We start from the raw sequence: 23463 nt of genomic DNA on the forward strand, positions 1-23463 counted from the left end.
ACTGTGACAGCATACAACATAGAAAAGTCACACAGTAGGTTGGCAGAGCCGTTGGCACACACTCTGAGTAGTTCATTTTCCAGAGTTTGCGTGCAGGGTCTTGTGGCCGACAAATTCTTGCCTGATGAGGCGTCTTTCGGGCTAGCAGACAATGCAGCATAGCCTACAAGTGCCGTCCTTCGTGTGAGATCTAGGTGTTCCTAACCAATCTCCGGTTCTTACAGAGAATAGAGCTGGCCACAGTGTATAAACAGGATCTAAATCCCAGTGGGCTGCCAAGATAGAAGGATTGCTAAAACCTTGTCAGGTTAACGATCGGTTCTGCTCAATATCCTTTTAAATGTGCAACATATACTGTACTCACTTTCAGTCAACAAACATAACGTCACTTACAGTCAAACCATCGATAACACACGTTTTGATAGCACTGGCCAGCCTGATCTACATCCAGTAACAACTTTCGCCTATTCCACTTCAACTCGCTCTTCGATTGATATTTCTTGAGTTCGAACTTGTTCTATGCCGCTTGCTGTTCTCCGGATCCGGAACCAATTACAGCTTATCCGTTACTTTAAAGACGGCCGGGTGCGAGATCAATCCATCCTGACTCACCCTGAACGCCGCCAATAGGGTTCTCTACTGCCTGGACAGTGGCTCCGACTCGTTACCTAACGGCTCCCTGAACTCCTTCTCTATTGGAGGTGGAGGTGTTCTGACCCGCATCACTCGAGTCTCGGCGCCTTTCAGCGATGTCGCTGGCAATCTTGTCACGACAGAGTCTGGAGCCCGAGGATACGTCTCTGCTTCATAGTAAGTTGCGAGAATGTGAAAACTGTTTGTCCTCCTTCCTTTCAAGCTGACCAATCGACACGTCCAGTACCTACTGCATTGCGCAATAGCCCTGGGAATGTTTGCCTCCTAAAGTTGGCCAATCAAGTTTACATTTCTTGGCAGGAACCGAAGCGCGGCCGGCGTCTTTGCGCTCAGCCACGATGGCGCCCTCCCGGGTAATGGACCCCTCAAGAGTTCGCCCCGACCCTCGAGGCATCTAGCCCGAGTGCCCTCCCTCCAAGACACAAGCTACCTACATCACGTTATCATCGACCCAAAAAATCAATACGTTCTGCTTGCTGATCCTGGCGGTGACCGGGTCCGCGTCTATACCAAGGATCCGACCAGCATTGCTCCGATAAAGGAGGTCGACGGGTTGGCGACGGCTCCCAGCGCCAGCCCCCGCCACGGCGTCTTCAAAACTGCAACCAACGGCGAAGTCTTCTTCTTCTTCGTCAACAGCGAGCTGGACCGGAACATCTACTTGTACAGGCTAAGGTACAATGAGTCTGGCCTTGCTTTCACTGAGATCTTCTCCATTCCGGCTATCAACCCTGACTGCCCTGCGACCAAGGCACCAACAAGCGAGATTGCCATCACAGTAAGTTTCTGTCACATCTCGTTTCGTGGAGCAGCCCGGTGACTACGCCATGCCCTAGAGCAGCCAGACATCTAGTCAATACATAAGAAGCCCGGACGCATCCTACTTCCAGACTGGGATTCAGTCTGGGTGCAAACCTCTCGCTAGATCGATGTTTGCTCTTGGCGTAGCCTGACCAAAATTTCGTCATCGTCTCCGGCCGCGACTCGCCGATCCTTGGCTCTAGTCCTTCCGACACTATTTCCATCTTTGCAATTCAGGAAGATGGTACCCTTGCGTCTGTTCAGTTGGCCCCTTCAGGCAGCTGGTTTCCCCACCAGTATTCTATCAAAAAAGTTGGTGATCTAATGCTGTTGACCACCAGAACATCCGCAGTGTTTTTATTCGGAAGCGCGATCTTGCGTCCGGCAAGATTATCGCTGAAGCTGAGGGCGGCAAAGTTGGTCAGATCACACTCGCTGGCACTGTCGTTGCCACCAGTTTCGATGAAGATTGAGAAAATGAGCCATAGGGTGGTTTTAGATAGCCTCTCGCAGTTTTGTAGTTGATATGGTTATGTGGACGCCTTGAAAGGTGCCCCAGCGTGACTTGATTAGAGCAGACGATGTCCACATCAAGTTTTGAGTGATTGGCTTCATCTTTGATTTCATAGCCTATACTGGGACTCACTCACTTGGCTGATTGCGAGCCCGCACTTTTCTTTTGGTATTGAGTTCATTATGTCTGTTTTCTTAGTCATTTCTTAGATGCTTCTCTTTCTTAACATATCAACCGGCCTACATTTAGATCTCGCTGTTTTGAGCTGGTCTGTCTCCATTTCGGGACTGCATGGGCCGGGCAGCATGGCAGCCTGGACGGCGAACCGTATTCGGCGGACGGTGACGTCGCACAGCTTCGCGATTCAAATAAACCTTTCCGCTTTGACGGCAATTTCCTGAAATGCCGCGGCATTATCTTTGACAGACTCGGCGTGGTCTTCGACGACGGCCCAGACGAGCTCCCTCAAGATTTTGTGTTCCTTCTCCCGACGTCTATTTCGTCTAGTCGATACTGAGTGGGAGCCTATTTTGCATCACGTAAAAGCGGCATATGGCCTTATTGCCCTCGCACATTGCGGATGATAGTTCCGGTAAGCCTTGGCTCGGTCTCCGGCCGAGCTTTGGTTTACCGAGGAAGGGAAGAGCAACACTTTACGGATCCCTTAGCATGGAATTTCTTTGACGTCGTATTCGCGCTGAAGTTCTACGGCATAGGTTTGTTTGGGCCAACTGTTCTGTCATGTCGCGCTACGGTCACACCAGATTCAGGGTGTCCGGGCGGCTTCTCCTCCCAGTATTGCGTTAATGATCTGACTGTGTGTTTGTCTGAAGTTTTGCTGGGAAAATTGGCGTCGAACAAAACTTTCAAGGATTCTTCACAGACATGGCGTATCATATGACGAGCAGGATAATAGAATCGGCCTAGGTTGCATCATTCCAGTGTCAATATCTAATCTAGCTAAGTCATCGTCTTCGTAATCACAGACGTGCGGGTTTTATTTCCCGTTCCAACCATCGAAAGCCGTGCGGCCGTCTCTTAAGTTAGATTGTAGGGTGGTCCCTTATCATCCATATGTATTTCAACTGTTCTCTATCAAGATGCTTTGTTTCGGGTCCAGAATCAAGCAACAAGAATGCAACCCATCTCTAGAAATAGGGTCCAGGATGGACCCTCCAAAAAAGCAAGATGTTAAGGCCTCCAGTGACTGACACCAACTTTTCTACGACAAATAGGCTGTTCAGTTGATGTCCAACCTCGCGTGTAAGCTCTCACCACTGTGATATTTGTGGTTGATAAGGCAACCAACAGGGGATAAGTACTAAAATGGAACGTGCTTTGCTGATTCATGGCCAAAAGGAATCAAATTTACTCCATTGCTTTGTTCTTGCAAGCCTATAAGGCTATTGTGTTACTCAAGTCTAAGAGCAATTTGTAACAGCGCGTGTAGGTGCCTGGAAGCGACCGCCGCACAAACAACAAGATGAAGCACCTAGATCAAGCATTAGTAGCGTCGGGGGCTTGTGAGAAAAGGATCTGCCCCATGCCGTGTATGATTTGTAAAGCTCTTCATATAAAACATTGTCTCTTGTCCGCCGTATACTGGCCCTCAATAGTCTATCATACACTTTCTGAGAAGAGGTATTCGTTGAATCGTTGTATAAGATGCGCGCCAACTACCTTTTTACTCTCGTGTCCGCTCTTCCGGCCGTTCTGGTAAGCAGTCTCGACCAACGGAATTGAACCGCCTCACCGCTGACGTCGCCTCGACTCTGCAGGGCACTGCCCTGACCGACCCGCACGCCGGTGTTCGCGAGTTCACTTCCAAATGGGAGTTCGAGCCCTTCCCCGGAAAGAAGGTTGTCCTGAACGGGACCGTCGAGCAGGTCGTCGCCGAGCTTGCGCAGATCAACCCGGACTACTCGCCCTTCACCCCAGCCTTGGGCGATGGAGGGTTGAGTCTGGAGAGACGCCAGAAGGCCGAGTTGTTTCCGGCGGACAAGGTCCTTTGCCTGAAACCCGGCTGGGATTACGTGCATGAAAGCGAGGCCAATGTCGGCATTTCATACCTCAAAACAGTCAAGGGCCGTCCCAGAGGCGACCCGGGTCCGGCCAATTGTGGTCGGGTCAGCTGCGGCTACAGTGCTGCCATCTGGTTCTGCAACGACGTAAGTGGAATCAGATACGCAAAAAAGAAAACAAAAATACGAGCAAAAGGCAGTAAGACGTCAGGAAAGGGAGAGGGTGGCTAACCGTGTTCTGGCGCAGAACAAACATCACATCACCATCGAAAGCTTTGCCCAGATCGCCAAGATGGTGGAGGCTATCGAGTATCACTGCACCACCCGTAGGAGACGCTGGTACTCCGGCCAGGCATTCCATCCCACCGACAATTGGAATGTGTACATCCATAGAGATTCTTGCTAGTCGAGCCATGGTTCTCGAAGCGGGTGGACCGAGCTCAGAGCTCAGAAACACTGCAGCATTGGCAATTCACACTATATCTAGGACGACTAGGTGGTCTTCGAGGGGCCAGGTTGGTAGTCGCAGATTTTCGTTCTTTGAACATCCATGTAGTCCGAGACTCGTTTGAGCTATTTACTTGTTTCACTTGTTAGATAGCTGCTGGGTATAACTGTGGAAGCACGTAGTTGAATGTTGGAATAGACGATTTCATTTCGCGCTGTCGTAACGACTCATCAAACTTACATAGAAGCTCGGAACCCTTTTCTAGTCTAATCACTGACGTCCCATCACAGTCGTCAGATACTACCTAGTCCAGAAACAATCGATGGTTTCGGAAACGCGGTTGACGCCATCAATGCCCACTGGAGGACCAAGTATCCATCCGGCGGTCAGAACTGTTGCAACGCGGAGTCGCCGTCCTCTCCGCCATCAGTTCCTCTCTAATATTCTTGGCTCGCTCGAGGCTGATCGGGAAGTCCAGGTCATCAAAACCCATGTCGGTAACCTCCGCGGGTAAAGGCCCGAAGCGGCCGTTGGGTATCAAGCCCTCCTTCCACCAGTCCCGCTGCTGCGGCGGCACATTCGCCGTACTGATGATCGGGACGGTTGGGTCAACCAAGAACAGCGCCAAGATCTTCCGGTATCCCGGTTTTGTCTTGTCGATTAGCTCGAACGGAGCCACGCAGTGCTCTTACACATTCGGAAATGCCAACAATCGGTCCTCACGGGTGAGCACACTGCCGAGCTCCTGGGTAATATTCCCTCTACCTTTGATCTTAAAGGTGCGCTCGATGGAGTCGATGTCATTCTGCGCGTAGTCCAACTCAATCATATGATCATCCTTGTTGGCGTTGGTGCGAAATGCAAGGCGGCTCTCTGTGACGTTGTCGTTATCGTAGTAGTAAAATGCTGTGGCACAAATGTGCTCGTTAAGTTGGTCCTCAATGTGCCGGGATCCTCCATCATAGGTAGGCTTCGGGCGTGAGCTGGATATTTGCGAGCTTGACGATCACCTGGATGCGGTCGGTACCATCGAGGAAGCCTCTCTCAAGGTTGACGTCGTTGGGCTGGAGGAGCATGGGGCTGTAGTTGGGGGCGTTAGGCCTCTTGACGGGATGGATTCTGTCGAACCAGGCTTTGTCACGTTGGTAGTTCAGCGAGGATCTGCGATATTCATCCTCATTACGCTCGTCTTCTCCCGGATCAAATGGTCGGTTTTCTTGAGTGCAGTAATCGGTGCACCCGGCTTTACATTCTCTGCGGGCTTCATTGGAACAGATGCGGAGGACCTCAAAGTCTATGTGCCACCTATATATGACATCCCACAGGGGGAGGGCTTTTTTGATAATCTTCTCGATCGTAACGTAAAGCCCGGCATGGTGCTGGGGATGGAAGTTGTTGGTATAGCTGGTGATGGCGGGCTCACCATCTTGGATGTCAACCTCGCACGGGAGCCACTGAAACTTATAAGACCATAGGCCCTGTGTAGAACGACTCTCGGCAGGCTTCTTTTCAGGTACTGGGATGATTTGTCCTGTACCGCATGCCTTTACAGAGTCTTGAAGAGAGATGCGTTTGTCATGAACGATGCGAGAATTACCGTAGACTAGGGGACAAAGGGATGGGTGAACCAGATCCAGAACTTTGCCATCGCTTCCTGGGTGCCAGTCCTTTGCGTGTTCTTGGACGTCCTCGAGGATTGACACTCCCTTTTTCAATTCTTCTTTGACTTCCATGGAGATGGCGTTGTCGGACTTGACGACGGCAGTCGTAGCATCGAAGACGGGAACCAGTCCAATAGCTTCGGAGAGCGCGGCTTTCTTGCGGAGCTCGGCAAGACACTGAAATATGCATAAGCAGGGCATTTGGAGAACCAACAGGAGGCGAGCGAGTGTGAAGAAACTGACCCAAGCGAACATGGGCCTCGGGTACCTCTTTTCCTAACTGTTCCTTCACCCAATCGGCAGCATGAGGGAGAGTAGGCGTCACGTCGCCTAGCGAATGAAGCCATTTGCGAAAGGCCAGCATTTGTGGAACGGTGAGTGTGTTGGATGGACGTGCTGAATTGGGCCGGTACCATCTCGATAGGTTGACCTGATGAAAAGAGGGAGGGGGACGCAGTCGGAGGAAGCGTAGTGGAAATAAATGCCTAAATAAGCCGAGTTTCGTCTTAGGCGGCGGAATACGTTGGCGACATCAGAGAGCAAACAAGGGGGACGTGCGATGGCGATGGGGAGCATTGAAGTTGGATTTAGGCTGCAACGCGTCTCCGCCGCACTTGCCTTGGTTGCAGGTTCATTGCTGGTGCGCGAGACTGCCACGAAGTCACGTTGAGCGTTGGTCCGGCGTCTGGCCGGGGGCGGATGCGTCGTTGCCTACGGATGCCCACTAGCAGGTGGATCTAGTGCTCACCGATTCCTCGCTTGTACCAGTACGACGCCTAGGTAGTTAGCGTATTAGGTACTTTGTGTAAGTAGTAGGAAGTCGCTGCAATCCGCCCAAGGTATCTACCCAGGCAGCCTAATACGAATCGTGCATCGGTTTCCTCTCGGGGGCGTCAACTTGAGAGCAACGCGAAGTGGTACAAAAGAGTAAACAGTCGTAATGGTGACTATGGCGACTGGCGGCGTCGAATGGCACGAGGATAGATGCACCTACCATAGGTGCGCAGTGATCCAATCCCCGTTACGAGACTCCTCGATTCCCAACCTTTGGACTTGATTATCGAAGAGGACCAACCACCGCACGCTTGCATCAGGCATGTATATCCGCTCATTGGGTGCGGTTGTGCAAACCAACAGGACAAATGATTGGTGACGTATTGCCAGTCATCTACACCCCATCTCAGCATTACTTGGGGAATACTAAGGGCTTGTCGGAGACACCAGTCTCAACGAACCAATCTTTATGTGAATGTGCGTAGCTGGTAGGTATATATGTAGGTATGTAGGTATGTAGGTATGTAGGTATGTAGGTATGTAGGTATGTAGGTATGTAGGTATGTAGGTATGTAGGTATGTAGGTATGTAGGTATGTAGGTATGCATATGGATATGCGTGTATCTAGGCAATTAGTCACTAGTTGTGCGCCTTCAAATTTTGATCTGATAACGGGCAAAATCCGGGGGGGGGCATTGGGAGCATGTTATGTAACTCCCCACCAAACCCGCCCACCGCGCTTGCCGAATCACATTAAGCCGAGGTCCTTCAGAAAGTTTCGATTTGCCGGTGACCACCATCACTACCGGTACTACAGCCACCAGAGAGGCCCCAAGCCCCGGCCCGCCGCCGGCAGCAGCGCCATGTCCGCACCCTGTGACCACTGCACCGGTGTCTGCCGTAGTACCTAGGTCCAGGTAGTGTGTATCTGATCAGTGTTTCGGCTTCTCCCACAAGCTTTCCCTTGTCGGACCAATCCACCTCGGCGCATGAACACAGCTAGTTGGTCTAATTGAGCAACGGTCTGAACCTCGTGGTTGCAGCTGCCAGCACAGCTTTGCTTTTGGCTCTCTGTTCTTCTCTTCCATCCATCTATGCATCCATCCTTATTCACACATACCGCTTTTTGATAGGTGGCATTCCTGTTTCTTTCTTTCTCTTGATCACGTCTGCCTTCTCCTCGACCCAAAAAGCCCACCCGCCCCCGTCTCGTCCGCCGATCCTCGGGATAACGCTTTACCACCGGCACCGAGCTCGAACAAATCCCCTTCTTTCCCCGCCCTTCTCGACGAGCTGTCCCGCAGACACAGACCCTCGATCGTCCCGAGCTCCTTTTGCCCCTTTCCCTCTTCTTTCCTCCCGCCATCACAAAACCACCCAACACACCACAGACCCGCGCCCGACATGTCCACAGAAACGTCCGACCAGGCGCCCGCCGTCTCCGACCTCCCCTCCGGCGACCCCGTCCCGGCGCCCGTCGCGCCTCCCGTCCCCGCCCCCGCCCCCGCCGCTTCGTCTTCGTCGACGCCCGCCGGCGGCCCGAGACAGGGCAAGCACGTCCTAGGCCAGCTCTTCGCCGCCCTCTCCCCCCGCAACGTTGACGCCTTCGTCGCCCACCTGAGCCGCTGCTTCCAGACCCCCTCGGGCATCGACACCGTCCTCCTCTTCCTCTGCTACACCTCGCGATTCACCGCCTCCGCCCTCGACGCCCTCAGCGCCACCGCCCTCCGCCGCTCCGCCCGCCGCCTCGTCGCCCTCGCCCTCGCCCTCCCCCCGACACCACCATCCTCCTCTCTAAGGCCCCGCCCCCCGCCGCCGCCGCCTCCCTGGGCATCCGCGTCGCCGCTCGCCTCCGTGCCCTCTCCAGCCTCCTCAGTGAGGCCCGCACTATCATGCGGCTGTGGTCCCTGCTGCCACTGTACCTCTGGCTGCGCCGCCTCATGACGACGCCCGCGAGGCCCCCCGCCGCCGCCGCCGCCGACGACAACGATACCGGGGACGAAAAAGGGGCGGCCGGCGCCGCGCAGGATCCGTCCGCAGCGGCGCTCGACAGGGCCATCTCCTGGCTGCAGGTGACGGCGTGCCTGCTGCTGCAGTCGCTCGAGACCTCGTCCTACCTCGCCTCCAAGGGCGTGCTGCCGCTGACGCCGGCCCAGCAGGGCAAGGCGGCCCGGTGGAGCGTGCGGTTCTGGTCCGTCTTCGTCGGCAGCGAGCTAGGCCGGCTCGCCGTCGAGGCGTTGCGCCGACGGAGCGCCGTGAGCAGCGGCCGCGAGGACGTCGCCAGCAGCGAGTACAAGGAGTGGTCCGACGCCTGGACGCGAACCCTTGCGCGGCAGCTGTCGTGGTTCCCGCTCACGGTGCACTGGAGCATGGCCAAGGGGTTCGTCCCGGAGATGGGCATCGGCCTGCTGGGCAGTATCCCGGGCATCGTGCAGATGCGCCAGCTGTGGAAGGAGACGGCTTGAGAAGAATCGGAGAAGAGGCGGGCCTGCCTGGGTCGGGGAAGGGGGCCATGCAGGATAACAATGGAAGACAGCACGCAGGCGCCTCTGGTCGCATAAAATTGGAAACTGAGGAACGCCAGAACGAGGAGTAAAACAAAGGGCAAGCATAGAACAGCGGCCGACGAAGTTGCGGCCGCTATTGTATCGCGTCGAGAGAGAGAGAGAGAGAGAGAGAGAGAGATGGTGCCCGAATGTTGCGAGATTGCGTGAGACCACCCCGCAGGGAATTTAGATGCGGATTTCGTATTTCCGGTGTTCATGATACAAATAGAAGTCGATACCTTTCAAACCACACACAAAGACCCATGCCGCTATCCCCGGGCATCATTTGCCCCAAACGCCGAACCCATATAGAACCAACCCTCTTCCCCCCCCCTCTCCGCGACCCGCAGAACGCGGCGGACGCGCGCATACGGTGGAGGGAGCGCGCGACCGGAACAAAAAAGAAATCACATGCGCATCCTTCTCATCTCCTCCATCGTCCAGTACCGCCTCATGTTCTCGGCGCCGAGCGTGGCGACCTCCTGGTCGAGGTGGGTCCAGAGCACGCCGCCCCAGCCGTCCATCTTTTCGCGCAGGACGCCGAGCTCGAGCTCCGTCTCGCGGTCGAGGCAGCTGTGGAGGTAGGCCTCGAAGACGTCGAGCCCCTTGTGGATCTCCTTGTGCTGGCGCAGCAGCTCGGCGCGGCCGCCGCGGAACTCGGGCATACGCTCCGCGAGCATGGGGAACACGTGCACCTCCTCGATGTTGTGGTGCGCCGTCAGGTGCCGCGCGAAGCCCAGGCCCGCCTCGAGGAACTGCTTGAGCGTCATGTTCCGCGGGCGCCGGCCGCTGGTGGCGGCGTCGTGGAGCAGCGTCCACTCCTGGCGGAAGTAGTTGTGCTGCCGAGGCGGTTTGTCAGTCGGATGCGTCCCCGGCTAAGAGGTCTCGGCGATGCTCTTCCATGAAGACTGGGGATGAGGTGGGAAAAGGGGATAAGTAGGCAATGCAAGGGAGGGGCGAACGAGGGGCGCTTTGTAGGTAGAATGAACACCAACGTCGGGATAAGGGAGCGTTTCTTACAAAGTATTCCATCTTTTCCGCCATGTGGTTGTATGTCCTGAACTCGGCCGGCGTGAGAGGCGGCAACTCGGGCTGGGCCGGAGCAGCCTGCTCCGTCGATTGAGCAGCGGTGGCCGCCGCCTGGGGCTCTTCGGCGGCGCTGTCAGACATGGCGCCGAACCTGCGAATGCTCGAAGGGATGGCTGCTACGAAGCTTCTGGGGACGACAGTTCTTGGTATGCACTGGGATGCTATGCGTGCAGAAGGTCCGGGGTAGAAAGGAAGTGCGCGAGTGCTCTGGGATAGAATTCTCAAGCCGGAGGCTACCGTCCTCATGACTTTCGGGAAGGGGGAAGGGGAAGAAAAGCTGGAAGAAGAGATATCTGCCGGTCTCTTTCTATTCCTCGTTCTTACTTTGGAATCTATGTGGGAAACATTTGGTTCAAAGAGGTTTTTATCCCGGCTGACACCTTGTACATGCCCGCGCGCGCCGCCGCCGCCGCCACCGCCCCTCCTCCTTCAGCACCGATCAAAAAATGTGCTTCCCTGTCGCCCTCGGCGGGTGGGCTAGACTATTTTCGGGTCGGTCGCCGCTCAAAGAGGCAAAAAGGGCTCCCGGAAGTAAAAGTACACCGCGCGGCTGTCTTTTTTTTTTCTTTTTCTTTTTTTTTTCTTTTGCATTCCTTGCCAACAAGATGTGAGATGTGCTCGTGCAACTTAGAGTTGAAGAAGATTCTAACCTTACTACTTTATCTAGACCACCTGTCTACTACCGAGACATCAGTCAGTACACAGTGGAATTCTAGGATAACTCATACCCAAACCTGATGCTAACGCAGTCTTGCCTGTCTATTAGCATATCGGTCAAATATTTGAAAATTTGCTTTTGCCGTCATCAGATTGGTTGACGTCCAAGTCCCCCCCTCCTTACTCATATCTTTGAAATCTCATGCGAACCATTACACGTCTGGATGCCGAACCCAATGGCATGCATAGCCAGTCGGGGTGCTCAGTCGGACCCTCGACTCGGCCAAAATCAGAGACAATGAGATTAATTTCTGCTCGTGGGCAATATTGGTAGGGCATCAATTGTTGAACATAACGGCAACCTAAGACGAATATTTGAAAGGGTGGGGTCAATGAAGAGCTGCTTCCTACCATTAGCTGCCTCAATAGAAAGAGAAGAGTAGCAGTACCGCAAGATGCGCCGAGTATTGAGAGAGATTCAAAGATAGAAAGAAAGATTAAAAATATGTATTAAAAGGGTATATATAAAAAATAAGAAAGAAACCCATAGTAATAGAAACATGCAAAAGAATTAACCCGAAGAGTGGCTGTGCCAATCGCGGTGAGGATTTGAGCCTCACGCGGGGGTCGAACCCGCAACCTTGAGATTAAGAGTCTCACGCTCTACCGATTGAGCTAGCAAGGCGGGTTATTGAGTGGATCCAGGAGATCCGATGTTGTGAGAAGCAGAGAGCAAGCAATGCAAAAGGCCTGAGAGGCGATCCATCCTCTAGAGAATGCTGTATATGGAGAGCAAGAGAGCCTGTATACGCTTTTTACAATGATTTCCAGAGGTTGTCTGCCTTTCTGGTGCACAGCTGTGTGGGTGGCTGTGTAAGTAGCACGAGAAACCTAGTTATCCTTAGAGTGAGACATTGGGGCAAGGCCACTTCACTTCTTCAGCGCAGGGCCGAGGACCACACTCCACGCACACCCCCTCTTCAAACGCCCGGTGGTTATCCGTGATGGGGCTTCGAAGCTCTAGAAGACAACTCACTTGCACGCTCATTGGAAGCATTGAATTGCAGCTCAATAACTGACTAGAATTCTTCGTCCACAAACCTTCGCATCCACCTAAGCCATCATCGCCGTTACAGGTAGTAGACCAGGAATCCGGGTGCAGTCGCTAAATCGTGACATTCGTTACACTTTCGGCATCGTGGACAAGTCGTGACTCTATCAGCTTCTATTCCCTGAAGCTACAAACACCTAACCAGCCAAGGCTCTGTCTCATCTGAACCTCGCGGCCGGTATTTTGAGATTAAGCAACCAACCCTAATGCAGATACAAAGCGTGAAACCTCCAGACCGTTGATCGCCCGTTCCGTTCCGTTCTTCCTCTTCCCCCCGTTCTAACCACGGACCGCGGCACCCAACGCGCCGCCCGTGAACTGGGTACCACCGGCCTGCCGTTGGGGGTTACCGCCCGTCCTCGCGCCGCCCCGGTTGCCGCCTCTCGCACCGCCGCGACCTCCGCGCCCGCCGCGCCCGCCCTGCCTCTCGAACGCGTTGGCCGAGCCCTGGGTGCGCTGCTCCAGCGTCCGCTCGTTGGTCTCGATGAGCGCGCTCGCCTTGTCGGAAAGAGTGAGGGCGAGGCTCTGCAGGCGGCTGAGCTCGACGCCCTTGCGGAAGATGACGGTCGATGTGACCTGGTCGAGGGATGCAGCCAGTTCCTCATGGCTGATCATCTTGCTGACAATGGCAAGCACCTTGCTGGCCTCCAACTCGAACATGTCGCTGAGCGTGTCCACGGCGAGAGTGTCGTAGAAAGGGGCGTAGGTAAAGAGGTACGTGCGCAGACCCTCTTCCTGGATCTGCTTGGAGAGCATTGTCTTGATGTCCTCCGTGTTGGGCATGAGATCCCAGATCTTAATGCTGTGGATGAAGGCGGTCGACTTCTTCCACTCGCCGGCCGCCAGAGACTTGGAAGCCTGCATGACGTGGTCTCTTGTGTTCTCGGGAGGGCCCGTGAAGATCTGGCGCTCGTGGTACTCGAGCATGCGGCGGTACGTCTTGCTGATGACGCGCTTCTTGACGTCGGGCGAAGAGCCGGTCTGGGCGAGCAGAGGGATCTCCAAGAGCATGCTGCACGTCAGGTAAACGCACTCGAGGAGCTCGAGGTTGATGTGCATGTGGAAGGGGAGCTGGCGCTGCTTCTCCAGCTTCTCCTGCTCAGGCGACACCTGGCTGTATCTCTGGATCATGACACCCTGGGCGAGGAGCTCCTTCTGGCGACCGCTGCCGCAGATCTCCTGCAGAGTGTTCTGGGCGTCGTAGACGAGACCCTGGCGGAAGGCGCAGAGACCGACCTGGACGAGGGTACGGTTGTACAGAATCTGGGAGAGGACGTCGAAGTTGGGGATGTTCTCTTGCAAGTGGGACATGAGCATCATGTCACGAGCCTTGTAGTACTCGTCGTGGAGAGCAAGGAAGTAGACCTGGCAGAGCATGGCACGAGCGCGGAGAATGCCCTCGGCGTGAGTGAAGAGGTAGTTGCAGAGGACGTTGACGAGATTGCTGGCATCCTGAGCCTGGTCGCGCGGGGTAATGACGGACTCGACGTCGGAGGGGACGTTCTTCCAACAGTTATCCTCGAGGATCTTGACGACCTGGGCGGGCTGCAAAGACAGTTAGAAATGAGTCTACGCCACTATGACATGCCATCACTAACCTTGAAGTAAACGTGCTCGAGGCGGCGAGTCACAATACGGTTGATGCTCTCCTGAGGGATCTCGAGGTCGGCGTCCTTAAGGAGGTACTCGTAGTACAGCATGCCGCGGACAACTGTGTTGTAAAGGGCGGCCTCATCGGTAAGGCGCTCGATGTACTCGGAGGTGTGGGGGTCGATGTTCTGAAGCGAGCGAGTAAGCTCATCATCCAGACGCTCGACGTAGGAGACAATGCTTCCAGGGACCTTGATGTACTTCTGGTCCTTCTCCAACGTAGGAGGCTTCTCGTCGTCGTCCCACTCCTCGGCGTTCTCGACGACGACGTAGTCCTTGTTCTTCTCGAGGACCTCGAGGAGCTGGTTGAGCTCCTTCTCGGCGGCCTTCCAGTGATCGATAGGCATGTAAGAAGCACCGCCGGTGCCGAGGTCAAAGCGAGTAGACACGAGCGTGAGCAGAACGCGGATCTTCTGGTAGGGGGTGTTGGCGATCTCGTTGAGCTTCTCCATAATCTTGATCTGCTCCGGCTTGTCGGTGTTCTTCTTTCCGCGTGTCTCCATGATGCTGCGCAGATGCTTGAAGATGCTCTCAGGGGTGAACTGCAGGGTGCGACCGCCCTTTCCGACGGTGGCGAAGCCCTCGTCGTCCTCAGCGGTCTCCTCGACCGGCTCACGGTGTCGGTCAGACTTCTTGGGCTTGGGAGCGGGCTTCTCCTCCTCTTCCTCGGACTCCATGAAGCCATCGTTGTCTGCGCGGTAGGCGTCGACCTGAGACTGGTAGTCCTTGATGATCTTCTTGATCTTCTGCTTGACGGCGTTCAATCCACGGGCAGTGGTCGCGTTCATCTTCTTGGGTGTGACCTTCTGCTTGGAAACGGCCTCGTTCATGTAGTCCTCAAGCTCGGCAATCGTCTTGATGTACGCCTTGGGGGTCTTGCCACCCTCCTGCAGTTTTGTGACCTGGCGGTTGAGCTTGTCGAACTCTGTGAAGTGTCAGCGCACAGTTGGGTATCCCACGACATCTGAGCGCATCTTACCTGTGGAGATGGAAGCCCAGTCACCGATCTTGCGGCCATTGTCGATGAGCTTGATGGTGGCCTCCAGTTCCTCGGTGCGCTTGTCCTTGGCACTCTTGACCTTTACCCGCTCCTCGTCCTCGGAATCTTCGCTCTCTGAAGAGGCATCGCGAAGGAAACGCGAGGCACCGGCCTTCTTTCCATCATCACTGTCGTCGGAATCGGAGTCGGAGTCATCCTCCTCCTCCTCCTCATCAGAGTCTTCCTCCTGGTCCTTCTCCTCCTCCTCCTCCTCCTCCTCGGAGTAGAGCTCCTCCTCGTCGGACGACGAGTCGGTGGAGCTGTCGTCTCCGCCGCGGAAAAATCGAGACATACTGGCGATCGCTTTCGGTTCGTTCAGGCGGACGATTTGGCTGATGCGACTGGGAAGCGCGGGGTCGACGGCAGTTGTATTTTGTCGTCGAATTGGTCACGGCGGCGGGGGTATAATTGTGGTGATCAAGAAATTTCAATTTGGTGGGGGATGAATTTGGCCCTTAGCGAACGACAGCTGGCAGATCCAGTCACAGGTGGCAGCGGGGTTAGACGGCGCTGATGGGTGCTTGTGTGGCAAGGCTCAGTGAGTCTAACTCCACCAGAAAAACTGGACGGCCCTTCATTTGTGGCGAGTGACGGTGATTGACTCAGGCATTCAGTCACTAGCCACACCCCTCCAGAATGCAGCGCCTGCCGGACTTTCTGAAGCACCGCCTTCGAAGCTCGCGTCCCCCACGTGACTGAGTCAATCCTGAAGCGGCCTAGCGTGAATCGACCTCCTTCCTTCCAGGACAGAGAGCTGCATACCCAAAAATTTCGATGGCGCGGCGACGGTTGTTGTCGATGAACTCATCAAACATCGCCTAATACCAACACCAACATCCCGACTTCGGTCATTGCTGTGAACTTCCGCAAGGCCAGCTGATCATATTTCTATACGCACCTAGTTTCAGGCCGAGACGGAATACCAACCGGGATTGCACTGCGCCTTCAATCACGACTTTCGCGTCTTGAAGGTCGCGCCTGCGACTCGTCGTCGATTTTGACGACTTCCCACGCAAGCACGCGAGACGAGACCACCACCACTGAGTCGATATGTCTTTTCCACCACCTCCTCCCCCTGGATGGGGTCCTCCGCCGCCGCCTCCTCCCCCATCGTCATCCCTCCCTCCGCCGCCAGCTGCACCAGCTCCCCCGCCACCGGGGTATCGCCCCCCGACTGATCCCCAGATCGCCAAGTTCGCTCAAAAGAAAAAGGAATGGCTTCGCAGCCAGCGCAACCGGTTTGGCGAGAAGCGCAAGGGTGGTTTTGTAGAAACACAGAAGGCCGATATGCCACCGGAGCATCTGCGCAAGATCGTCAAGGATATCGGCGATGTGTCGCAAAAGAAATACACGAGCGACAAGCGCAGCTACTTGGGTGCGCTGAAGTTCATGCCCCATGCCGTCATGAAGCTTCTCGAAAACATGCCCATGCCGTGGGAGTCGGACCGAAAGGTCAAGGTCCTGTACCATGTTAACGGTTGTTTGACGCTGGTCAACGAGATTCCCAGAGTCATTGAGCCCGTCTTTTTTGCGCAGTGGGCGATGATGTGGACTTTCATGAGGAAGGAAAAGGCCGACAGGCGCCTGTTCAAGCGCATGCGATTTCCTCCTTTCGATGACGAGGAGCCCCCTCTGTCATGGTCCGAGAACATCGAAGACGTTGAACCCCTGGAACCCATCCAGATGGAGCTCAACGAGGAAGAGGATGCCGCTGTGTACGACTGGTTCTACGACCACAGGCCACTCATCGATACCCCCCATGTGAATGGAGAGAGCTACCGCGCATGGAACCTCAACCTTCAGCAAATGGCCACTCTCTTCAGATTGAGTCGACCTCTTATTTCCGATGTGGTGGACAAGAACTATTTCTACCTTTTCGACCTCAAGAGTTTCCTTACCGGAAAGGCCCTGAATGTCGCCCTGCCCGGTGGACCCAGGTTCGAGCCTCTCTACAAGGACATCGACCCAAATGACGAGGACTTTGGAGAGTTCAATGCCATTGATCGAATCATCTTCCGAAACCCCATTCGGACCGAGTTCCGCGTCGCATACCCATATCTATACAACTCACTCCCTCGAAGCGTCCACCTCGCGTGGCACTCGCATCCCCAGGTCGTGTTCGAGAGGTCAGATAACCCAGATCTTCCTGCGTTCCATTTCGACAGGAGGATCCACCCCATCTCTTCGCGTGCGGTTGCGCCAAGGAACCTTACTGTGAGTCATGAGGACGAGCTGTTCGGCCCTGGCAACAATGAAGAGCCGGAAGACGAGGCTTTGGAGCTTCCTGCCGGGTTTGAGCCCTTCCTGGCGGACGAGGACCTGACAAACGAGGACACCGCGTCAGCCATCGAGCTGTGGTGGGCTCCGTTCCCGTTCAACCGGCGATCAGGCCGTATGGTGCGAGCACAGGATGTCCCTCTCATCAAACAGTGGTACCTCGAGCACCCTCCTTCAGACAAGCCGCCAGTCAAGGTTCGCGTTTCTTACCAGAAACTGCTGAAGAACTATGTCTTGAACGAGCTTCACAAGAAGAAGCCCAAGTCGCAGCAAAGCCAGAACCTGATGCGCAACCTCAAGCAAACAAAGTTCTTTCAGCAGACTGAAATCGACTGGGTAGAAGCAGGTCTTCAGGTTTGCAGGCAAGGATTCAATATGCTTAACCTTCTTATCCACCGCAAGAACCTTACCTACCTTCACCTCGATTACAACTTCAACCTTAAGCCTGTCAAGACTTTGACTACTAAGGAGCGGAAGAAATCGCGTTTTGGAAACGCTTTCCATCTCATGCGTGAAATCCTGCGCTTGACAAAGTTGATCGTGGATGCCCAAGTTCAGTACCGACTTGGCAACATTGACGCATTCCAGCTTGCCGACGGTATTTTGTACGCCTTCAACCATGTCGGACAGCTTACTGGTATGTACCGTTACAAGTACAAGCTCATGCACCAAATCCGTTCCTGCAAGGATTTGAAGCACTTGATCTACTACCGCTTCAACTCGGCGCCTGTCGGCAAGGGCCCCGGTTGCGGTTTCTGGGCTCCCGCGTGGCGAGTCTGGCTTTTCTTCATGCGAGGTATTATCCCTCTGCTTGAGAGATGGCTCGGTAACCTGCTGTCTCGTCAATTCGAGGGTCGCCACAGCAAGGGCGTGGCCAAGACCGTCACAAAGCAGCGCGTGGAGTCGCATTTTGACCTTGAACTGCGTGCGTCTGTCATGGCTGACCTGATGGACATGATGCCTGAGGGTATCAAGCAAAACAAAGTCAACACTGTTCTCCAGCACCTGTCTGAGGCGTGGAGATGCTGGAAGAGTAACATCCCCTGGAAGGTGCCTGGCCTTCCCGCACCCATCGAGAACATCATTCTGCGTTACGTCAAGGCTAAGGCTGACTGGTGGATTTCGGTGGCTCACTACAACCGTGAGCGTATCCGCCGTGGTGCTACTGTCGATAAGACGGTTGCGAAGAAGAACGTTGGTCGTCTGACTCGCCTCTGGTTGAAGGCCGAGCAGGAGAGGCAGCACAACCACATGAAAGACGGTCCTTATGTCTCGTCCGAGGAGGCTGTGGCGATTTACACGACCACCGTCCACTGGCTAGAGTCGCGCAAGTTCTCTCCCATTCCTTTCCCCTCGGTGTCTTACAAGCACGACACCAAGATTCTCATTCTTGCATTGGAGCGCTTGCGAGAGGCATACTCCGTCAAGGGCCGTCTCAACCAGAGCCAACGCGAAGAGCTGGCTTTGATTGAACAAGCCTACGACAGCCCCGGTACTACGCTGGAGCGTATCAAGCGCTTCTTGCTCACGCAGCGTGCCTTCAAGGAAGTGGGTATCGACATGAACGACAACTACAGCACCATCAACCCTGTTTACGATATCGAGCCTATTGAGAAGATTAGCGATGCCTATCTCGATCAATACCTTTGGTATCAAGCCGACCAGCGTCACCTCTTCCCTGCGTGGATCAAGCCCTCAGACTCTGAAGTCCCGCCGCTTTTGACATACAAGTGGGCCCAGGGAATTAACAATCTCGACAAGGTTTGGGAAACCGAGAACGGAGAATGCAATGTCATGATCGAAACAGAACTATCCAAGGTTTACGAGAAAATTGAGTTGACGCTTCTCAACTCCCTCCTTCGACTGATTATGGATCACAACCTTGCGGATTACATCACTGCGAAGAACAACGTCCAGTTGACATACAAGGACATGAATCATGTCAACAGCTATGGCATGATTCGTGGCCTGCAGTTCTCCGCCTTCGTCTTCCAATATTACGGCCTCGTCCTCGATCTCCTTCTCCTTGGCCCTCAGCGAGCCAGCGAGATTGCGGGTCCCCCTCAGAGCCCCAACGACTTCCTTCAGTTTCGAGACAAGGAGACCGAGACCAGGCATCCCATCCGTCTGTACACTCGCTACATTGACAAGATCTGGGTCTTTTTGCGCTTCACCGCGGATGAGTCGCGAGATCTCATTCAGCGATTCCTTACGGAGCAGCCTGATCCCAACTTTGAAAATGTTATCGGATACAAGAGCAAGAAGTGCTGGCCTCGTGACTCTCGCATGCGTCTCATGAGACACGATGTCAACCTGGGCAGGGCAGTCTTTTGGGATCTCAAGAACAGATTGCCCCGTTCCGTCACCACCATCGAATGGGACGACAGCTTTGCCAGTGTCTACAGCCGCGACAACCCTAACCTCCTGTTCTCCATGTGCGGTTTCGAGGTCCGCATCTTGCCCAAATGCAGAAATCAGAATGATGACTTCTCTGTTAAGGACAGCGTCTGGTCTTTGGTAGATAATACTAGCAAAGAAAGGACAGCTCACGCGTTCCTTCAGGTGACGGAGGAGGACATCCAAAAGTTCAACAACCGCATCCGCCAGATTCTCATGTCGTCTGGATCCACGACATTTACCAAGATCGCCAACAAGTGGAACACTGCCCTGATTGCGCTCTTTACATACTACCGCGAGGCGGCAGTGTCAACCGTCAGCCTGCTTGACACGATTGTCAAATGTGAGACGAAGATTCAGACGAGAGTCAAGATCGGACTAAACTCGAAGATGCCGTCTCGTTTCCCCCCGGCCGTGTTCTACACCCCCAAGGAATTGGGAGGTCTGGGCATGATTTCAGGTTCTCACATCTTGATCCCCGCCAGTGACAAGCGGTGGTCGAAGCAGACAGATACCGGTGTTACTCACTACCGCGCCGGTATGACGCATGACGAGGAGACGCTCATCCCCAACATTTTCCGTTACATCATCCCCTGGGAGGCCGAGTTCATTGACTCTCAGCGAGTCTGGACAGAGTACTCTCAGAAGCGTATGGAAGCAAACCAGCAAAACCGCCGCCTGACTCTGGAGGACCTGGAGGACAGCTGGGATCGTGGTCTACCGCGTATCAACACCCTCTTCCAGAAGGACAGAAGCACCCTGAGTTTCGACAAGGGTTTCCGCGCCCGAGCCGAGTTTAAGATCTACCAGCTCATGAAGAATAACCCGTTCTGGTGGACTAGTCAGAGACACGACGGAAAACTTTGGAATCTGAACGCGTACCGCACTGATGTCATCCAGGCGTTGGGTGGTGTTGAAACCATCCTTGAGCATACACTTTTCAAGGCAACCGGATTTCCGTCCTGGGAGGGCTTGTTCTGGGAGCGAGCGTCAGGATTTGAGTAAGTGTTGAAATTTCTTGCTCTCATGAATGTGTGCTAACAGCTTTTTGCTAGGGAATCGATGAAATTCAAGAAGTTGACCAACGCCCAGCGGTCCGGTCTCAACCAGATTCCGAACCGTCGCTTCACCCTTTGGTGGTCTCCTACGATCAACAGAGCCAACGTTTACGTTGGTTTCCAAGTCCAGCTGGATCTTACCGGTATCTTCTTGCACGGCAAGATTCCTACGCTGAAGATCTCGCTCATCCAGATCTTCCGTGCGCATTTGTGGCAGAAGATCCACGAGTCCGTGGTGATGGACTTGTGTCAGGTCTTTGACCAGGAGCTTGAGTCTCTGGGTATCGAGACGGTTCAGAAGGAGACGATCCATCCCAGAAAGTCGTACAAGATGAACAGTTCTTGTGCCGACATTCTGCTCTTCGCCAGCCACAAGTGGAACGTCACTCGACCCTCCCTGTTGTTCGACACCAAGGATGTCATCGAGCCCACCACGACAAACAAGTTCTGGGTTGATGTCCAGTTGAGATATGGTGATTACGATTCTCACGACATCGAGAGATACACTCGTGCGAAGTACCTCGACTACACCACCGACAGTGCCAGCATCTATCCCTCGGCAACTGGTCTCATGATCGGTATCGATCTGGCGTACAACCTGTACTCCGCGTACGGCATGTACTTCCCCGGTCTCAAAGTCCTCATCCAGCAGGCCATGGCCAAGATTATGAAGGCCAATCCTGCGTTGTACGTCTTGAGAGAGCGCATCCGCAAGGGTCTGCAGCTTTACGCCTCTGAGAGCAACCAGGAGTTCCTGAACTCTCAGAACTACTCTGAGCTCTTCAGCAACCAGACGCAGCTGTTCATTGACGACACCAACGTCTACCGTGTGACTATCCACAAGACCTTTGAGGGCAACCTGACCACCAAGCCTATCAACGGTGCCATCTTCATCTTCAACCCCAAGACTGGTCAGTTATTCTTAAAGATTATTCACACCAGCGTCTGGGCTGGTCAGAAGCGTCTTGGGCAGTTGGCGAAGTGGAAGACGGCCGAAGAAGTGGCGGCACTTATCCGGTCTCTGCCTGTGGAAGAACAGCCGAAGCAGCTCATCGTTACCCGTAAGGGTCTGCTGGATCCTTTGGAAGTCCATCTGCTTGACTTCCCCAACATTTCCATCAGAGCCTCTGAGCTGCAGCTGCCCTTCCAGGCTGCCATGAAGGTCGAGAAGCTCGGCGACATGATCCTGCGTGCCACCGAGCCGCAGATGGTGCTCTTCAATCTTTACGACGAATGGCTCAAGAGTATCTCGTCGTACACGGCCTTCTCGCGTCTGATCTTGATTCTGCGTGCTCTGCACGTCAACCCGGACAAGACGAAGCTCATTCTCCGTCCAGACAAGACGGTTATCACGCAGGACCACCACATCTGGCCTACGCTGTCCGACGAGGACTGGATTAAGGTCGAAACGCAACTGCGTGACCTCATCCTCAATGACTACGGCAAGAAGAACAACGTCAACGTGTCCAGTCTGACGAGCAGTGAAGTCCGCGACATCATCCTGGGTATGGAGATTTCTGCGCCTTCGATGCAGCGTCAGCAGGCAGCAGAGATCGAAAAGCAACAGCAAGAGCAGCAGCAGTTGACGGCAGTGACGACAAAGACGCAAAACATACACGGGGAGGAGATCATTGTCACGACGACGTCACAGTTTGAGCAGCAGACGTTCGCGTCCAAGACGGAATGGCGCACGCGTGCCATCGCCACATCGAACCTCCGCACCAAGGCCAACAACATCTACGTCTCGTCCGTTGACAACGACCTCGACGACGTGACGTACGTAATGCCCAACAATATTCTCAAGCGCTTCATCACCATCTCGGACCTCCGCGTCCAGGTCGCCGGCTACCTGTACGGCTCTTCGGCGCCCGACAACGACCAGGTCAAGGAGATCAAGTGCATTGTCATGATCCCTCAGATTGGTGGTCTTCGCAACGTGCAACTCCCGCAGCAGCTGCCGCAACACGAGTTCCTCAAGGAGATGGAGCCGCTCGGCGTCATCCACACGGCCTCGGGCTCAGAGTTGCCGTACATGTCCGCCGCGGACGTGACGGAGCACGCACGTCTCCTCGATGCGCACCAGGAATGGGACAAGCATAACACGGTGACGGTCAACGTCGCCTTCACGCCCGGCAGCGTTTCCCTGTCGGCCTGGGGCCTGACGCCGCAGGGCTACAAGTGGGGTGCGGAGAACAAGGACACACAGAGCGACCAGCCACAGGGTTTCACAACGGTCATGGGCGAGAAGCGCAAGCTGCTGCTCAGCCCGCGCTTCCGCGGCTTCTTCCTCGTGCCGGAGAACAACATGTGGAACTACAGCTTCATGGGATCGGCCTTTGCCGGTATGGAAAAGAAGTCGATTCACGTCAAGCTCGACACTCCGCTGCCCTTTTACAGCGACCAACACCGTCCTGTGCACTTCCACAGCTTCGCCGAGCTCGAAGACATTTGGGTCGACCGTACCGACAACTTTGCCTAGAGCGGTCACTTGCGTGCTCCCCAAAAATTGGGTACTTTCTGTTCGTAGGGTCTTGGACTTCGCAGGGCCGGGATGGCCGACACGACACATACCGAAACGCAAAGTAGGCAAAGACGGGGAGAATTCGAATCAGTGAGAAAACTTAATGCATTGTAACTGTTACTTTTTAGGGGAGGCGGGCGGCGGGGCCGATGGAGGGTGGAGGGGACGGGGAATAGAAACCTTTTCCCATAGAACGTGCTCACGAGGGTAGAGAGGGGGAATGGAGGGGAGAGGGGGTCATGACC

At 54.6% G+C, this 23463-nt stretch overlaps 7 protein-coding genes and 1 non-coding gene across 8 annotated transcripts; 4 read left to right on the forward strand and 4 right to left on the reverse strand.

Moving 5' to 3' along the window:
- Window positions 1–151: 151 nt before the first annotated feature.
- On the forward strand, window positions 152–1928 carry LY79DRAFT_575546 (Lactonase, 7-bladed beta-propeller-domain-containing protein; the record flags this gene model as incomplete). The annotated part of the gene is made up of 4 exons (XM_060559715.1): window positions 152–183; window positions 631–810; window positions 925–1432; window positions 1797–1928. 4 exons carry the CDS (start codon window positions 152–154, stop codon window positions 1926–1928), a joined length of 852 nt encoding a protein of 283 aa, XP_060419629.1.
- A 1706-nt stretch (window positions 1929–3634) lies between these two features.
- Window positions 3635–4396, forward strand: LY79DRAFT_665534 (uncharacterized protein; the record flags this gene model as incomplete). Its single annotated transcript, XM_060563082.1, has 3 exons — window positions 3635–3685; window positions 3748–4137; window positions 4238–4396. The coding sequence occupies 3 exons, from the start codon at window positions 3635–3637 to the stop codon at window positions 4394–4396; spliced, it is 600 nt and encodes a 199-aa protein (XP_060419630.1).
- A 391-nt stretch (window positions 4397–4787) lies between these two features.
- Window positions 4788–6354, reverse strand: LY79DRAFT_586471 (uncharacterized protein; the record flags this gene model as incomplete). Its single annotated transcript, XM_060560640.1, is given in 5 exon segments — window positions 4788–5123; window positions 5133–5408; window positions 5449–5993; window positions 6036–6276; window positions 6343–6354. Coding segments are annotated over 5 exon segments (1410 nt in total).
- A 1923-nt stretch (window positions 6355–8277) lies between these two features.
- On the forward strand, window positions 8278–9338 carry LY79DRAFT_665536 (uncharacterized protein; the record flags this gene model as incomplete). Its single annotated transcript, XM_060563083.1, has 2 exons — window positions 8278–8622; window positions 8673–9338. The coding sequence occupies 2 exons, from the start codon at window positions 8278–8280 to the stop codon at window positions 9336–9338; spliced, it is 1011 nt and encodes a 336-aa protein (XP_060419632.1).
- Window positions 9339–9456: 118 nt separating this feature from the next.
- Window positions 9457–10916, reverse strand: LY79DRAFT_536502 (uncharacterized protein). The gene is made up of 2 exons (XM_060556605.1): window positions 10440–10916; window positions 9457–10258 (listed from the first exon to the last, which is right to left on the reverse strand). The coding sequence occupies exons 1-2, from the start codon at window positions 10752–10754 to the stop codon at window positions 9827–9829; spliced, it is 747 nt and encodes a 248-aa protein (XP_060419633.1). The 5' UTR covers window positions 10755–10916; the 3' UTR covers window positions 9457–9826.
- An 861-nt stretch (window positions 10917–11777) lies between these two features.
- On the reverse strand, window positions 11778–11850 carry LY79DRAFT_t31. The gene has a single exon. It is a non-coding gene; the product is annotated as a tRNA-Lys (tRNA).
- A 357-nt stretch (window positions 11851–12207) lies between these two features.
- LY79DRAFT_622794 (eukaryotic translation initiation factor 3 subunit 8) lies at window positions 12208–15453 on the reverse strand. Its single transcript, XM_060562072.1, has 3 exons — window positions 14906–15453; window positions 13875–14851; window positions 12208–13821 (listed from the first exon to the last, which is right to left on the reverse strand). The coding sequence occupies exons 1-3, from the start codon at window positions 15255–15257 to the stop codon at window positions 12556–12558; spliced, it is 2595 nt and encodes an 864-aa protein (XP_060419634.1). The 5' UTR covers window positions 15258–15453; the 3' UTR covers window positions 12208–12555.
- Window positions 15454–16015: 562 nt separating this feature from the next.
- LY79DRAFT_665539 (PROCN domain-containing protein) lies at window positions 16016–23176 on the forward strand (the record flags this gene model as incomplete). Its single annotated transcript, XM_060563084.1, has 2 exons — window positions 16016–20640; window positions 20695–23176. The coding sequence occupies 2 exons, from the start codon at window positions 16016–16018 to the stop codon at window positions 23174–23176; spliced, it is 7107 nt and encodes a 2368-aa protein (XP_060419635.1).
- Between the last annotated feature and the right edge of the window lie 287 nt (window positions 23177–23463).

Source organism: Colletotrichum navitas, assembly GCF_030913465.1.
Source record: "Colletotrichum navitas strain CBS 125086 chromosome Unknown LY79scaffold_3, whole genome shotgun sequence".
In the NCBI taxonomy this organism is placed as follows: Eukaryota; Fungi; Ascomycota; class Sordariomycetes; order Glomerellales; family Glomerellaceae; genus Colletotrichum; species Colletotrichum navitas.

Excerpts from the sequence above, each read along its gene's own strand:
- LY79DRAFT_536502 (XM_060556605.1), bottom strand. The coding sequence starts at position 10,754 with ATGAGGACGGTAGCCTCCGGCTTGAGAATTCTATCCCAGAGCACTCGC. Across the intron at positions 10,259-10,439 it reads CGGAAAAGATGGAATACTTT|CACAACTACTTCCGCCAGGA; the intron begins GTAAGAAACGCT and ends CCGCCTCGGCAG.
- LY79DRAFT_622794 (XM_060562072.1), bottom strand. The coding sequence starts at position 15,257 with ATGTCTCGATTTTTCCGCGGCGGAGACGACAGCTCCACCGACTCGTCG. Across the intron at positions 14,852-14,905 it reads CTGGGCTTCCATCTCCACAG|AGTTCGACAAGCTCAACCGC; the intron begins GTAAGATGCGCT and ends GACACTTCACAG. Across the intron at positions 13,822-13,874 it reads TCGAGCACGTTTACTTCAAG|CCCGCCCAGGTCGTCAAGAT; the intron begins GTTAGTGATGGC and ends CTGTCTTTGCAG.